Source organism: Colletotrichum aenigma (genome assembly GCF_013390185.1).
Source record: "Colletotrichum aenigma strain Cg56 chromosome Unknown KSG_Cg56_contig08, whole genome shotgun sequence".
Classification (NCBI taxonomy): domain Eukaryota; kingdom Fungi; phylum Ascomycota; class Sordariomycetes; order Glomerellales; family Glomerellaceae; genus Colletotrichum; species Colletotrichum aenigma.
This window is the reverse complement of record NW_023500914.1, coordinates 4,290,231-4,307,167: the sequence shown is the minus strand read 5'-3', so window position 1 is coordinate 4,307,167 and position 16,937 is coordinate 4,290,231. Positions and strand designations below refer to the sequence as shown.

General features: G+C 51.5%; 4 protein-coding genes across 4 annotated transcripts; 1 reads left to right on the top strand and 3 right to left on the bottom strand.

Moving 5' to 3' along the window:
• Window positions 1-2,294: 2,294 nt before the first annotated feature.
• On the top strand, window positions 2,295-3,281 carry CXE20 (putative carboxylesterase 120; the record flags this gene model as incomplete). The annotated part of the gene is made up of 1 exon (XM_037327891.1): window positions 2,295-3,281. The coding sequence occupies one exon, from the start codon at window positions 2,295-2,297 to the stop codon at window positions 3,279-3,281; it is 987 nt and encodes a 328-aa protein (XP_037174019.1).
• A 193-nt stretch (window positions 3,282-3,474) lies between these two features.
• On the bottom strand, window positions 3,475-4,486 carry ustYa-0 (Oxidase ustYa; the record flags this gene model as incomplete). The annotated part of the gene is made up of 5 exons (XM_037327890.1): window positions 3,475-3,521; window positions 3,577-3,817; window positions 3,870-3,943; window positions 3,994-4,101; window positions 4,153-4,486. The coding sequence occupies 5 exons, from the start codon at window positions 4,484-4,486 to the stop codon at window positions 3,475-3,477; spliced, it is 804 nt and encodes a 267-aa protein (XP_037174553.1).
• Window positions 4,487-6,113: 1,627 nt separating this feature from the next.
• On the bottom strand, window positions 6,114-7,745 carry het-6-6 (Heterokaryon incompatibility protein 6, OR allele; the record flags this gene model as incomplete). The annotated part of the gene is made up of 1 exon (XM_037327889.1): window positions 6,114-7,745. One exon carries the CDS (start codon window positions 7,743-7,745, stop codon window positions 6,114-6,116), a length of 1,632 nt encoding a protein of 543 aa, XP_037173996.1.
• A 546-nt stretch (window positions 7,746-8,291) lies between these two features.
• On the bottom strand, window positions 8,292-8,963 carry CGCA056_v012644 (uncharacterized protein; the record flags this gene model as incomplete). Its single annotated transcript, XM_037327888.1, has 1 exon — window positions 8,292-8,963. One exon carries the CDS (start codon window positions 8,961-8,963, stop codon window positions 8,292-8,294), a length of 672 nt encoding a protein of 223 aa, XP_037174020.1.
• Between the last annotated feature and the right edge of the window lie 7,974 nt (window positions 8,964-16,937).

Here is a 16,937-nt window from a genome sequence, read left to right as displayed (position 1 = left end):
TTGGAATTCCCCTCAAAGCGTTCTCGGAGGGCACAACCTCTGAAATGGTAGTTTCATCGATTGACATGGATGTCCGATGCTCATCCTTGGAATTTACAGACACAGAAACATTCAAGAAAAACCTCAAGGAACCACTTGTGGTCAATCCTGCGGGTGGCGGTACTTTTCCGAATGGAACTACTTCCATCGTCCTTCCCACGACGCATCCTTTCACTGGCTCGACGACCACATTTCTTTACGTTACTAATGCCTCATGGACTCAGTTCGCGTTCGATAATACGCATCCTCTCACAATTTTCTATGGCTCGCAAACGTATGCAAAAACAGCCTCATTGTATCCCAAAGTCGGGTTTCCTGTTTCTCTGGCGACGTGCACCATGTTGCCTCGCGGTCTGGAGACAAAAGTGGCTTGCACCGCAAACGTGTGTCAGGCAGTAGCAGCCCGACGAGTGCCAGCTAAGCTGAAAACCCCTGGGCCCATTCTGCAAATCATGCGTGGCGGTCACTTCTGCGGGATGGGCAGTTCGTACCACATTGGTCAGGCGAGCCAGACCGAGCACTTCATCGTCGACGGGTTCGTGAGCGACAACACTGAACAACTTCTCAGTTTATATCAGGTTCCGCTGGCAGTTTTTGAGACACGATTCCGGCAGGCCATGAACACTTTCTGGTATGCTGTCGCATCTGTGGTATTTGCTACAGGTAACCTGACATCCGTTGACGTTCAGGAATACTTGCTGCGGACACCGGCGTCCGTGACAGAGGATCTTGGTCCCCATTACGTCTGCCATTGGACGTGGTTCTGGCTGGGCCTTGCTATTGTGGCTTTGCTCGAGGGTTTGGCCGTCGCCAACACGATACTACGCTTTCGGACGCATATTCCTGACATCTTTGGTTATGTCAGCTCTTTGACCTTGGCAAATAAGCACTGCAAGGGCGAAGAGATAGAGCAAAGCTCTGCGTTAGATGGGCTACAAAGGGCGAGAGCGCTAGGGCATGTGCGGTTCCAGCTTGCCGATGTGAAGGGCGAGGAAGATGTTGGCAAAATTGCATTCGTACCACTTGGAGTTCAGGATGAGCTCGAAACAAGTAGAGTTAGGATCAATCGGCTGTACAGCTAGGCCCAAGATAAGGAGGAATGCTGCCTGAGAATCATGATCAACGTCGCGACACATTGAGTCACTTGTTCCTCTTGTGCAGCAATATTTCGACAATACTTTGATTACGAGAAGTAATAATGACAGAGCTATCGGGATGTGACGCGAATTAGCTTTTAGTTTGCGTGTTTTGGTTACGCTATCCGTCAAGCAAATTTCACCGGGATTACGCAGGAAAGAAAACACTGCTTAATGTCGGCATCAGTCATTACCTTTGGTTACCAAAACTGACACCACAAATTGTCGTAAGCCATTGGTCTCAACACAATAGATATTCTGGGAACTCCAGCTGGCCTCCAAGATCTCGACCTTTCTTTATGCTCAATTGAGATTGGTGCGTATCGTTCCATGATTGAATTCGATGCTAGGTATCTTAGCTGCATCAATCCGTATTTGCATTTTTGACACTCTGTAAATCATTTGAGATCCTTAGGTTCCGTTGAAATCCAGAGTTTGAGATGAGCCACCGGAAAGCTTACTTGCTGCGGCTCTCGCACAACGGCCATTCTAGGAAAGTGGGCTTCGTCTGCAATAGCGTCAATTTCTGACCTCATGGGTCATGTTAGAAGTCAACTACAACGACTTGTGAAAAGTTGGCCAGACTTAACGTCTACTCGTGCACAATCTAAACCTTAACTCCGTACCTCAACACGGTCTTAATGATTTATCCCCCAGCCGCGCATCCCGAAAACGCGAGTTAGTCGGAAGACGCTTACGCCCGGCCCCAACTTAAACTTTGAACCCCGGACTTTCGCCAGGGGCACCCCTGGGCCGGCCGTTCAAAGCCCGGCTGGCCCAACGTTCAACTGAGTTGTCACCGAGAATTGCTCTTTGCATTCGAGTATAATATATTCGGCATTCTTGCCGGCATTTGAGAAGCCACGCAACGAACCACGTTCTGAACAACATCTCCACCTTGACTTGACAGTCTCCAGTCACGGAGCCACAGGGCTATGTCATTCACCCCACCTCAGTTCCGGAAATAAATGAGTGTCGCGGCTTCGGATGTGAACTGATTCCGCAAGTTTGAGACTGGCTTCAACTACATAAGCGCACTTGCAGTTGAACTTCAATGTACAACTTCAACTCCAAGTTTGAGGACACAATCAACCGTTTAGCCAACAACAGTCGCCCAACATGAGCATCAAGCTGGACCCCGATGACACATCCAGGTTCGACAACCTGGAGGTCCTCACAACGACATACAAGACCGTCTCAGGTCATGAAATCACAACCAACGTCCTCGTCCCCAAGCAGCTCCTCTCAAAGCCCTCTACAACTCCAGCTCCGATCATCCTCCGCTACCATGGCGGTGGCTTCATCGCTGCCTCCAGCATGTTCCCAGCTTTCTTCCAGCCATGGTACTTCCAACTCGCCGAGCGCCATTCCGCAGTAATCGTCAGCCCCAACTACCGCCTCTGCCCGGAAGCCACCATGGAAGAGCTCATGTCTGATATCGAGGACCACTTCACTTGGGTACAAACCAAGCTCGCATCTTTCGTGCAAGAAAAGACCGGGGGCAAGGTGGCCGTCGATATTAGCCGTATCCTCACGGCTGGCGACAGCGCCGGCGGATACATGAGTCTGATGGCCGGCCTGCTCCACCCGGACAAGATCCGCGCCTGCACGGCCGCCTACCCCGGCATCGACCTCAAGGACCCGCACTTCTTGGAGGGGTCGACGGGACCTACCCTCGGCGTCGGGCCGTTGCCGTACAGCGTTGTGGAGGATCATATGAAGAAGATTCGTGAGGGGACGATTCCGGCGATCATCTCCGACGACTCGAGATTTGAGAGGGGCGGGCTGATGTTCGGACTGACGCACCACGGTTTGACGAAGCACTTGTTGGACACCGAGAAGAGAAAACTCTTTCCGTTTGATAAGATTGATGATGGAGCGAGATTCCCCCGCGGTGGAGTCTTCGTATGGCATGGTCAGGACGATACCGTCGTGCCGGCGACGGGAAGCATCAGGTTGAAAGCGAAGGTTGAGAATTTGGACCCTGAGTTGGAGTTTCACTTGACTTTGAGGCCTGGTGAACATGGGTTCGATCATGAGTCAAAGATCGAAGAGCCGTGGATGAAGGAAGGCCTTGATAGAGTTGTCAAATCCTGGTTGCAGTGAGATTGTCATAGCAGGGGCTTGTAAGCCCTATCGAATTCATCCTCAATCAAAAAATGCACAGGTTCACCAATAAGATAAGTGACAAATAATCACCACTCTTCATGAGTCTACTCGAACTGTGTTTCCTTTTTGATATCTTGAGCTTTGACTCCGTTGAACGCTATGAGTCCACAAAAAACAACCAAATTAAGTATTAATCATCTATCGGCAAAACGACACGAACGCCCTCGGCAATTTGCTCTGCAAGCGAAGTTAGCAAGCGAAACTCAAATCCGTCTTTCAGATCCAAACTTACTGTCGAGATACTTCATGACCTGGCTGTAGTCTTTGCACACATGCTGTCCGTTCCAGCTTCCATCTTGCGGACCGTTGTCATCAGAATCGGTGATCTCATGCGGCTCGAGCGCGACGTCGCCAGAGCACATGACCGCCTGTCTCAGATAATCGACGCAGTGGAAATAGTGCGAGACGTAGTCCGTGGGAACCTTGTCCATATTGTTTGTCGTCAGGCCCGAGAAGATATTGCCCATCATGAACTACATGTTGTTAGCTGATGCGTGGGTGTAAGAATCATTGGGTAAAACTCACGATACAATGCAGCTGATGGGTCATTGATGTGGTGAAGAATGGGTCATTGCCAACCCACTTCCATCCCGAGCCAACTATCATGAAGTCAGTAGTGAACATGGATGCAGGCCAGCGAACATCTTACCTGGCAGCAACGACCTCCATTGACTCAATGTAGCATCGCTCATGAACTCCGTCGCATTAGGCGGGACATACGCGTAGTCTGCCGCGAATGATACAACCTTCGTGGGAACTGCCTAAAGTCAGTATTCCTGTCATCTGCATCTTGCTTCAGGTGACCTACACATTGGTCCAGCACCAGTGTAATCCCCGCCAACCTGCCTGACAGTGACAGGGAACTTGGCGTCCTCAAACTGATAGTACATCAACAGACTCAATCCTAAGCTCAACCCGATATTCGTCAGGAGGAGCAGGGTGTCGATGAGCCACCGGTATCGCCTCAAGAGAGCCTTGGTTTGCTTCCACCATGTCTTCTTCGGTGACGTGCTGGCGTCAAGATCGATCGAGTGCCAATGCTTCTCCTCATGCATCAAACCCTCCTCTACTTCCGTGCTGGAGCGACTGTAATGGTCGTCAACATCGGGGAGGTTCTCGTAGTGCTTCGTCCTGGGAGCCATCGTGTCGCTATGTCAAATCTTGAGGGTACTTCAAAGTTCAAAAGAAAAATAAATTGTTGCCTGTCCAATCACCAAATCCAAATATGCAAATCTTCGTCACCACACAGGGGAGAAAGAAATCTGGCAAGACAAACTAAAACGCGGGAGACAAGACCAGTTTTCTTCTCTCCTCTGAAAGCTTGCCGACCCCCTTCTGGAGTCCACCAACGGCCCCCCTCGGCTGCACCATCCGTTTGAGAAGACCTCCAACATCCCGAGAATCTCGCGATGCAACGCTTGTACCTGGGCGCCTACCCGATGCGGAAGGAATACATCGGCCAATATTGCCCCCTGCCATCTCGTCAGCAGCCAAGCAGAGGTGCTGATACGTCTGTAGTTATGTCTTGACGTGTTTCATGTTCGAACCGTTTGATCCGTGCAGGGGCTGATGTGAAACGAGGCACGGCACGCAGGGACCTGAAAGACTGAGGCTCTTTCGACTTGCGCTAATTGCCGCGGCTGCTTTACTCGTGCTCTACAGCGACAAGAAAACTCAATTGTACCAGCATAAGAAAGTATGTGCACATGCAGGATCAATTGTCATTACAAGATGCTCATCTACAGATTGCTCCGTCGTCAAGAAGAGTGAGGAAACACCAACCGAATGCCCAATCCCCGAGAACCCTCACGCAAGTTGCGGAGCCGTTGCGCTCGGAGGCTGGTTTGAGCTAGGGGCATCTGGAACGCTGGGGGGCGATGGGGGCTTGAATGCTCGCGTCTCAGGGAGCTGCCGCTCAACCGGCCGGCCCACCGTTGTGTTCATCTCCGGTCTTCTTCCGCGGAGGATCGTCCGAAAGCATTTGGATCTAGGCTGGAGTTTCCGCTTGGGATGATTTTCTGCATGTGTTGCATTGCCGTTGATGACTGGTGCTTGGCATCTTGATTGATGTGTCGAGATCTCCAACGCCACCTGAACCCCTGTAAGCGAGTGCTGTCAGATTTAGCACCAACATTGCATCACGAAAACACACCGCAATTTGTAGGCAGGGAAACCGACTCGCGATTATCTTGTGACTTTCAATTAGAATGGAAAGTCAACTGCCTGCGCGGCCCGTCGTCGGAAGCATTACGTTCCTCCCGTCTACACGACCGTGCCCTTTGTAAAGCCGCAGGGCCAACCCCGCGATACAGTATAGCGTCAAGAACTCAATGGAAACACATCCGTTGCCGGCCTCTTCATTCGTAAAAGCCTACGCGACCTGCGCGAGTCAATAAGATTGAGATGTGGTTATAACCAATAACCTCACATCATTGATGTAAGGATACATAATAAGTAAAGAGTTCCGCGATCCCGTTATCCATCTCCATTAGGCACAGCCGTCTGGTGTTCAATTTTACCCGAAGCTAAACCACTTGCACACCACCGCAGAGTTGTATCAATACGCTGCTTTTGCCTGCCCTCATGCACATGCGCCAACGTCACTTAGATGTGTGGCTATTTCACTTTGACCTTCGCTTCGATGTCTAGACAAGAGATTTCGAGAGATATGATTTGGGATTTTATAACGAGAAGATGCTTCTCCCATTCGAAAGTAGAATTTAGAAGTATGTTGATGTTGCAGAAATTAGGAGATCTGGAGCTTGATTATTAGACTAGAACAATATGCTGAAGATTATGGCGATACCGCTCCGCGATACGACTCAGCTCATTGTCCTTCCAGCCGCATACAATGCAAGCGCCGATGATCTTGTAAGCCGAGTCGCTAACATGACGGATGACGAAAGGAGAGTAACCTCCAACTAGGATCGCAATCTTGTCTCCGGGTTTGGTCACATCTGGAACCAAGCACTCGAGCCCGTCGTGCGTGTGACACATTAGTCTCCTTGACCTATAACCGAATTTTGACCAGCCGCCCTTTGGTACGATTTTCTGTGCGGTCTCTTGTACTAGGGCGTCCGTCCATTCTTGACACTGAGTCGTCGTTGCGATAACCACACCATCAACAAGCAGCTCTCGGTGTCCAATCTTCACTGGTTCTGTGTTCTGCAAACTAACCCGGTCTTTCCACTGACTGGCCCAAGCGCCAATGGGTATGAACCATGGACTTGCGTTGTCCCAAAGAGGTACCCAGCTTGGCATAACAGATGTCAGCGACTCCTCAGTGTGGCAGACTGCACCAATAGGACGTAAATCTTTATGTTGCCAGACCAATTTCCGGGCTACTTCCAAGAATACTTCCTCGGTGGTCTTTGAGTAATCCGGGGTGATTATGGGAGCATAGGCCGCGTTTCCGCCGCAAGTGACCATGTAGTCTTCGCTCTCGACGTCAGTGTAAGCATCTGGCTTTCGTGCACTTGGGTGTCCGAGAAAGGCGTAAATACGATCTCGCGGGTCTGTTGCTTCGCAGTAGAACGTTTTTGAAAGCAGGTTGAGAAAATTGGTCGACTTGATAAACTTGTGAAATTCGTCCCCTTTCTTCCATCCTGGTTGTGTTGCCTGCCCGTACTCGAGCCAAATATTTCGCGTACTCTTAACAGCAGTAGCATCTCTGATGTAGATCTGCTTGGCCTTTTTGCCGCCTTCCTGAGAGTCTGCACAGATGTCAAAGCCAAACAAGTCGTGGATGCCGTATGGTTCAGCTTCACCCCAGTAGAACGCGGCGCTCCGAGACAGCCCAATCTCTTGTTGGACCCAGGCACGTCGAAACCAAGGGTTATCGTACAACCTTCCCACGCCAGCCCAAACTACGGGGTCGAATTTGTCGACATCCTCATTCGTCAACTTGAGGGTCTTCCCCCACGTGGCTTGTGAGATTGGTTTTAAAGCCTCAAACGCCGCAGTTGCCTGTTTGTCTGGGTCAGGCCCGAGCCAGATGGCCAACTTATGTGAGTTCCAGTATACAAGAGCCATTATAGACACTTGGCTGCTTCTTTCATCCGTATCTTGCTGGTTGATACACAGGGCATCTGCCCAGATGGTGCGTGGTTTCTTCTTATCGCGCAGTCTTGCGAGTGCTCCGTGAAGACTCTCTCGAACTTTGATGGATCCGACCTGCTCATCGTTGTCGTTTTCAGAAACTATGTTGACTTCATGGGTCTGAGCCATATCGCCCCAGCAATATGAGAGACATTCGTACTGCGGCTTGTCTTCAAGACGCACATGCCGTAAACGAACATTGATGCGTTCATCCTTCGCGGAACATGGGAGGATGTCTAGGAGACGGAACGCGTGGTCTCTGCGCGTCGGCTTGGTAAGCGGTTTGTAAACGTAAGGTGCCATTATTGACGCTATGAAGTCTTGATAAAACCCGGGTTAAGGAAGAGCTTGAAATGTTTCGTTGTGAAGAGAGGAAGCCTTTAACGATGGATTGCCTCTATGCAAGGGTGTGAAGATGCTGAAATCGGTTTAAGAGCACTTGCCGTTGCCAACGTTTAGAGCCTACACAAAAATGCTTGAACCCCTGCAGGGAGGCAACCAGCGTTGCCAAGCCCGCCCCATGGCCCCCACTCACTGAACAGGCTGTCAGCTGCCATGCATGTACCGCGCGATTTAGATGAAATCAGGAAATACGTGTCAGACAAAGCCACTCTAGGATGGCCTTTTGTAAAAGTTGAGAAGGATGCAACTCACCAACATTGGCTATGGAAGCTATGGAGCAGAATGATAAGGTCGGGAAGCGATTGGGGTTTCTCTGATCGGATGGAGCTTTGTACGACTAAAAAGATTTGTTGAGTTACTCCGAAGGTTTTCCTACACTTCCAAAATCACAAGTAGCAGAAGACCATCTCCTCCGCTAAATAAAAGTAAGTATATTCTGGCAATCTCCTACGTCGTATGAACGTCGGCTTTCGGCCATGGCCACCAGCCATCCAGTACCAAGTCGCCATAAATATTGTTCCAAGTGTCTGAAGGGCTGTCAAGGACCCATGAATAGACTTGCTGATTCTCTCCGATGGTCCTAGGTATCCCGCAAGCGGACGCTTGCGTGGCGTCCACAAACGCACACGCCCAACTCATGTTATGTGGCGTGATATCCGTGACGTCGAAATCTTTCAAGACGCTGATCTCCCGAGCGAAAACGGTCAGCTTCGCTGTCCAGTAAGGCTTGTCTCGTAGGTCGGATAAGAAAAAGTTTCGCCTGCATGTCCATCCCCTCTTGAACAGAGACGGCTTCTCGCCACCCAGATGTGTCTGAGTATATGTGGCCTCGAAATCGAAGTTGCTCATATCCCAGTGGAAGCCTTCTCGCATGAGCCGCCTTAGATCGCGTGATTTCACGCGTAACCTGACTTCCCAGTGAGGTTTGCCGGTTACCGCATGGGCTTTGCCGAAGTACGGCGATTCCCACACGAAAGAAGCGGTCGGCTCGAGGCCCTGCCATTGTTCCGAGTCAAAATGCTGTACACGGTGTGTATGGGAAATCGACTGATATGGGGGAGGCTCTGCCCGGCAAGGCCTGATCGTCGGCTCCAAATGCGTATGGGAGTTGTTATCCATGTCGGTTGATTTTCTTCGAGTTTTCGAATTTTCGAGTTTTCGAACTTTCGAAATAGAAAATATGAGCGATTTCTAGGATTACTCGTGCAGAATTCTCGGGTGATTATGAATGGGAGCAAGGATACGGAATACTTTAAAGTGAGAAATGTCGCGCTTTTATTTCAAGATGTAGGTTATCCGTCGGAGATAGAGAGTAGGCAAGTAGCTTGAGGTGTTGTTGTCCATAGTGACAAAAACATTTAAACTTTGCTGCAACTGGGCATCAGCATGGAAAGCCCAGAGAGGTTGGACTCCCACATTAATGGAGATTGCATGACGACTTGCGTGCGAAGCTTTTCTTGAGCGCTCGAGCCACGGCTATGGTCAATATCATGTCGCGCATTCCGTACAGGTTGAAAAGCGCCCGACATCAGAGAGTTGGCGGCATGTGGCTGAAGTTGGCCTGGATAGCATACCTAGACTTCTTGACGTGATGTAATGCTGTTCATCCGGCCAGATATCTTGCTGGATATCTTTCAGGGCGAGTGAATCCAATTTCAAAGCTACAGTATTTCAGAAACAAGCTAACCTGGCAACTTGGGCAAGTTGTCAGTCTCAGGGTGAGAGCCATAGGAATCTGGACCAGCACGGAATAGTTGGCCACGGACGTATTTTGAGAACGCGGAGAAAGGGGTTGAATATGCGTTCTGATGAGCCAAATATGCACCATTATATTTATCATCATATCCTCTCTGCTGTAAAGGAGACTCTCCCACTCTCAATTTCCATCTCTATCCCCTTTATCGACGATTCCAAGGACACATTTGCCTGGCCATAGAAGCTCGAAGCCTGTGTTTATCTTGGAGTAGGAGCAAGAGCACTCCGTTTGCCCGACACCAAGGATGTCCTGCCGAATATTACTGCTCCCCCGACCTTGAGGTTCCCAGGTGGAACTATTTTCCCCACGGCTGCACTAGCCGTTATCTCCTGGACTCTGTCACATTGACATTGAAACGTTCCAGGACTCTCACATGGCTCAAAGAGTGTGCTGGCCCCTCGATGCCATTTAAGGTGGCTTGGGGTCAGAAACTCCTGGCTCAGTCGACACCCTGCCTTCTTGTAAAGGTCAAGCAAGGTTTCAACCTTTATTCCGAGGTAGTCCTTTTCTTTGGGCATGGTGCGCCATCGGTGGCACAGGCCTTCAGCTCTCGATGGCGGCTGAATCAAGTCCTCGAACCCGCTGCCGAAAAGCGTCAAGGCATCACTGTCCTGAACCAGCTGGGACCAACCCCCGCTAGTCTTAGCCAGTATTCGTTTCTTGACATGGCTTATTGACATCCTGTCCACAAGTGCCATAAATTCATGAGCAACCAGCTTGTTCTGAAACGGAACACCAGCAGCTGTCTCTAGACGTGCCTTTCTCCCCAGGTCTAAGGCCAATAGGTCTTCAAGAACCCCAAAATACCTGACCACCAATGTCTCTAATGTCTCTGGCCTCCATCTGTCGCTGACAAGCTCCAGGTCCTTATGTTGGAGAAGTGTATCAGCGGCAGAATCTTCGCTTGGTATGTCTACTCGTCTGCGTTTGATTATGAAAGGGCGCTGCGTATTGCGTGTCCGAATCATGTGCAAAATGACTTCGGCGCCATTCGCGAACCAAGCTCGAGACTCTGCGGTATCGTATAGTACAACTCTCATCTGATTGGCGTCAAATATTGTGTCTTCGTACGCACCACTTCCCCACTTCATCTGGTATCCAGAGTCCTTGGGCCCAAGAGTAGCCTCAAACTGGGCTGTGGCAAACTGTTGAACACCAAGAGCCAACTTAGAGAACCGCACACTAGGCTCGTATGTCTCTGCAGTCGAATAGTCAATATTTTCATAGTTGACATCCGGGTCTCCGAGCCTCATGCGTGCTTCGGACCACCATCCCACTATCGCCCGAGTGTGTTTCAATGCTTCAAGGTCAACCTCGTTGATCAAGGCTCGGCTTGTGCATTGTCTAACGCCGTCCAGATACGAAAGTCGTCGACGACCATGTTTGGGGACCACAAGATGCCATTGAATAATATCCCCCTGCCTGCTAATGGGCAGAAGCATGGCAGTTGGGCCTTTCATAACGACCCCGCCTTCGAACACAATGGCGTGTTGAATACCACAAATCTTGGCTAGAAGGTCGATACTCATCTCTAAACCTTTTTCCTCGCCGCGAGGCGGTATCGGAAAGTGGCGGGCGAGAACAGCGTCGGAGCTGATGAGATTCGTCCAGCAGCTCTGTTCTTCGAGGGGAATGTCTTCGAATTGACAACGTATTTGGAATTCTTGACCGCCATCAATGTGGCTCCCAGGAATGCCAGTATTGATTGTCATAATCCTGACATCACAGTACTAGTGTGGCAGCTGAACCCCTGTCTCTCTATGTGGTGGAGGCAGGCGAAGAGACGACGAAATCCATGCCACTTGTTGAGCGACGGCGACCAGCGTAGGCGGATTCCCCGTCACTCTGAAAACCCCTTCCCCATTCTCGGTTAAATCAAAGCTGATTCTACTGCCTTCCGTCAGCTCTATTGATATATCATTAGCATTAGATTTCAATTCGATCAACCGTAGACCTAACCGTGTTTTGTAGAGTCCAATCTGGCATCAGCTTGTTTGGAACGGGTTTGGAAATAATCTTCAACCGCATTCAAAACAAGAAGACCGCTTGAATGCCAGGTAGATGTCAAATATTCTACGCATGGTACTGCGAATGCTGCGGAGCCGAGGCCAGTGTATGACAACACCTCTCGTACCTGTGGCAAGTCTTTCCCGAATTGGTCATGAAGAAACTCAAGTGGTTTCCAGTCTGTTTCCAGACGAATTGAGGATAGACATTTTGGCTCCCGACAAGACATGTTGGTGCAGAAGGTTTTTAATCCACTATTTCCTAGGGCTTCCAGAAGAATGGCCTCGATCTCGGCCATTTTTGGCGACTCCTGATTCCCACGAGCCTGGCGAAGCACAACGAAGGATGGCGGTTGCGGACCGGCGAAGGCGTCTGATTGCCGTGACGTGCTTTGCATCACCCCCTCTAGATCTTGGTCTCCTTCTGTTCGGAATCCCGCTGGCATCCGGAACTTATACTCGACTGCGGATGGCCTGTTGTCCCGGATTCCGAAACACGAAAGCCGCAATAGGCGCATTAACGACGTCGGGCTCTGTCCATTTGCTCGCTGCTTCCTTCGGCGTTTGAAGACGACGAAGGTCAAGATGGCCACGGCCGAGAGCAGACCAAGAGCAATGAAACCCTTGAAGCCGTCCATCGTGCTGTCAGGTGGATTTTGTATTTGTTAGCGGAGTAGGCGGGATAACAGCAGTCGACGCGATGGTTCGTAGAGAAAGAATACTGGGCAATAAGTTTCTCGCAGTATTTGAAGAGGTTGGCCGTGCCGATGCTAGTCACAAATGAAGAGGCAGGGCCGGGAGGTGACTGGCTGCCTCGTCAGTGTATTAATACAACGATCGTCCAGCCGAGACGAACCATGGCTTGCTGACGGCCGGCGGTGCTCCGCCGTTCTAGGCTGCGCCAGTGGGCTGCATGATTGGATGACAAGATATTTCTTTTTCTACCTTGCTCAGCCGACATTCGCCCAACAGTAGAATTTGATTGGTCTTTTGCAATGATACTTCACGGTGGGAACGAGGACTTCAGGCTTTACGCAAGGCGTAATACGGTTAGAATTTGGATATCAATACGACTGTCAGTATCTCTATATGACACGAACTAAAATGTTCCGTAGACATTTGTTAGTCTTCTTTCGGACGACTTGTTTACTTACAGAGAAGAGTCCAAGTTTGCAATTAGATTGAGACTTGCTCTCCGACCAATACCTCGGCTACAGCCTTTAGTTTTCACAGCTATTTAGAGTCTGATATTTTTCCAATACTGGTACAACACTCTTAAATAACTTTTTTGTTGTTGCTTATTACTGTCCCCGTCGTCGTTGTCGTCCCCGTCGTCGTTGTTGTCGCTATCGTTGTCGTCACTGCTATCGTGCTAGTTAACCTTAGCATCTGTTATTATCTCCGTCGTCGTCTTCGCTTACTTCTCACCTCAAAGCCACTATATTTCATCGACCTTGGCCTAATGCTCAGTTAGCATCTGCCCCTCAATCTTTTGTTCTCCTGTGGTGGAAGAACCACGTTTGAAACATGAAATTTGTGGGTTGATCCCGTGGGCAACGTGCTTTGCACCCATCTGATGCAGTTGTAGAGCCAAGCGACAACTTCTCTAGCTGCATGCGACGGCGCCATAAAGAGCTGCTCCGACCATTTGTGCGTCAAATTTGGAAGCAAAGCATCATCTGCGACGAGAGTCTAGATGTCTACAAGTACTATAGCAACACCTTAGTAGGCTTTTGAGTTCTTGCTGATCATAACGCTTCAGTTTTATTCGTCGTTGATGAAGCGCTCAGGATGCAGGCCTGTTGGGTCACAACGGTAATTAACTGGAGAAACATGAGGTTCACTACTTAGGTAAGATAATTGTCGAGGTTGCAAAAAAAGCCACAGAGTTTTCGCATTCATGCTGAAAGCAGTTACGAATCTCTTTGTTGTCACGCGAACAATGTCAATGTAAGCATTTACGGTTATCTTGTGGCCGTTGAGTCCACAAAGATAGTGGCAGAGCCTCTTTAGAAGCTTGTTTGCCTCCCTTGTCTGCGTACCTTAAAAATGGGTAGCGCATTTTCCGCTTCCGCATTCCCGTGTTGGTGGCCGTGGGGTGGTGGGTGGGCTCGGATCTATTTAGGCACCCTGTGTTTTTTTTCCGGAGCCGGTGCCCTGGTGCGCTGAGCTGTGCTGCTATTTCTGGGCGCTGAGCTGGCGTCCTCCGGCACCCTTCGCTGCGATTTTTGGGGACGCCGAAGTCTGACTCGCCGATACGAGCTGTGGGAAGACGGCGGCGAATGTCACGGACATACGCGGAGAGGGGATGGGTGCAAGCTTACGCTTGCTGGCAGAACGATTCTGTTGCGTGACTGTCGTGAGTGAGATCAGGCTGGGGTGGGTGCGTTCTGAACTTCTGATGGCTGGGCCTGTGATGATGGCAGCAGTTGTCAGCTGGGTAGCCGATGTGTGGCGCCGCAGCTGAGGAATAGTGGCGTCAGATTGGGAGATGTGGCTTGTGGCTATTTGTTTTTCGCGCAGGAATTTGGGGGTGCAATTGTCCCAAATTGCTGCGTCGCATTGAAGCCACATCGTCTGAAAAAAATAAGGCCAATGATTCGTGAGGGTGGTAATCGGACCAAAAGTCGAGACCTCGAGACGGGACGGCGACCTCGAAGGGGAAGAGGAGAGGGAATATCCTGTTTGCAGCAATTTGGTGATGTCATGCGTCGACATGGATCAGCGTCGCAACTCGCAAGGGGACGGGCTCCTAGCGGAGGAGAGGGTTGCTTCAGTGTGCTTCATGTTTGGTGGTTTTGGTAAGGGGTGTTCGCCAGACGTTGGCGGTTGCAGAGGCCCTGAGGAAGGGGAGATCCCGGGCTTCTGGTTTCTTATTCGCGGGTGCGGTTGCGGAACGGAGTTTGATGTTTATGGGAATTTGATGATGATATGGATTGAGGGATTTCCATTGTGCATGTTGGGATGGCGGTTGATCATTGACCGTTGCGGTGCGGATACATAGTAGGTCGACGGGTGGAATGCCGATGGTGGTGTTTGTTTGTGACGTCCATCGCATTGTTTGGTGCTCCCGTGTTGTGTTCAGCATTCGCACGGGCAGACGTCCCAAGCCCTGCCCGGCCAACGCCAGCACCATCGAGCCGAGCAGCCGGGCCACGATTCCTGCGTCTGTTCGCCATGACTGGGCAGCGACAGCCTGACCGTGACGCTTGGAGGGGCAGATGGGCGGCGCAGAGTCGAGGTCCGCGGGGGGCGAGCGATGGGCGGCGGCGGTGGTGGGATGTGATGGCAGGCGTGGTTGGTGGTGGATTCGATGGTGTTGATCTTCAGGGGATGGGTTGAACGGACCGTTACCAGGTGCCTAAGGTAGGCTGGTTCCTGGCTGGCTTAGGTAAGACAGCGGCAGCAAATAGAAAGAGGGCGTCGTCGACCAGTTTCGAGAGAATTGGGGCGCAGTTACGGGTTAAAGAGCAAGGGAAGCGCCGACGGTCGCTTGGCCAACCACGGGCGCTCCAAACGATCCACATCGCCCACAAGGCACAGGGCCTCAACCCACTAAAGAAAGAATCCCGGCTCGCACTCACACTCGTCTGGCGCTCGCCTCCTCAGTGCTGAGACTCGGGGGGGCATATTGACCTGGGTGAGGTGCTAATAGGGGGAAGGAGCTGCGACATGGCGGCTGCTCTTCGGGGAGTCTGCTTGTGCTGCATTGCTGGAGGGAGGTGGTGGAAACTGGGAACAGGACAGTGGACAGAGAGCTGAATGTCTGCACAGCCGCTGCGCAAAAGGCACATGACGCCAATAAACTCAGCAAGTATTCAGCTCATGGGGGCGCTGAACCTGAAGTTGGCATCATCGCCTTCGTTATCGCACTTTTTGTCGCTGCTTGGGAACGGGGGCCTCAGTGACGTCTTTTACGATACGATGCCTGCCCTGTTCTGCCCTGTCTGGCCTGTCGCTTCTGCTGTTGGTTGTCGCTGCCTTGCTTTTTCTCTCCGGTCCCTTTCTTGCTCTGTGTGTGCTCCGTGCCTCCTCAATCGGACCCATTGCTTTGCCTCTCAGTCTAAGGTACTCTACCGGGCGGGGCCCTGCTCTTTTAAGGTAAGCTGCGAGTTTCCGGTCCACAGAGGCGGCGGCACTCGGCAGCCACTTGGGCCAGCACAGGGCAAAAGGCAGCGGCAGGGCAGGGAAGCACCAGGCAGGGCAGCCGGGGAGGGACGAGGAGACAGGGCCAGGTACCTGCTCCCCCAGATTCTGCAGTGGAGGTACCTGCCCTGCAAGACCTGCCGGTGATCCAATGGATGCTGTCATCGTTGTCTGGTCGTCACTGCGGTATCCGTTTTGGTGCATTTTCGCAGAGGTTGGAGGGGGAAAGCGAGAAGGTTGGCGGCGACCTGCCTTCCTACTTTTCCGTGTTTTCTGTGGAAGGAGGCACCTCAGCAGCAAAGCCCTCGCTCGTGATTGGCCGTGTTCCCCCAAAATCCGAATGGCAGGAGACTCTGGCGGGAGGCAGGCAGGAGCTCGAACCCAGGTGAGGTAGCGTGGGCAGGTACCTACTCTGTACCTACCTACCTTACCTTCCTGGTTCCTGACCCGTCCCTTCCTCCTCCGTCCCTTCTCCTTGCAGAATTTATCTATGCAGCACACCGGGAAGGGCTCAGAATAATCAGGAAACAACGGCCTCCCTTCCTGCTCCTGCTCCTTCAATCTGTCACCGTCTCACAGTCACACAGACACGCGGTGTGCGCATTTGGCATCTGCAATCGACAATCCCAATCTGCATCCATCCATCTTTCCCTCCTCTGCCATCTGCCGCCGCTCGACATCTCCAACACCCGCCTCACACTGCAGCTCCTCCTGTCTCTCCATGCCACTCTGTTAGCCTGCGACCATCCGACGCAGCACAGCAGTAGCAGATCTTTCCCCACGGCCAAGGATCCGTCTGGCAAACCACACCCCAAGACTCCAAGACCCAAGCCACTCTCGAACGTGCATCTCGCTGCGACCAAGACCAAGGTACGTCCACCTCACCCATCCCACCACACCACACCAACACACCACCACCATACCCGATACCTCTTCCCAATCTCCCGTGCCGATTCCCTCTCGTTCTTCCACCAGAACCGTTTCTGTTTGCAATTTCCCTCTCCTCTTGTTTCCCGTTCTCCATCTGCCTGCCCCAGGTCCGCCAGCAACACGCGGACGGTCCCTCACCCGCCGCGCCCACGTTTCTCCAATCTTGCGCAGCCGAAACTGACCTCGTTGGGGTCTAGACAAGAGCAGGAACAGGAACAGCAACAACCGCAGAAATACGAGCGAGCGCAACGCCAA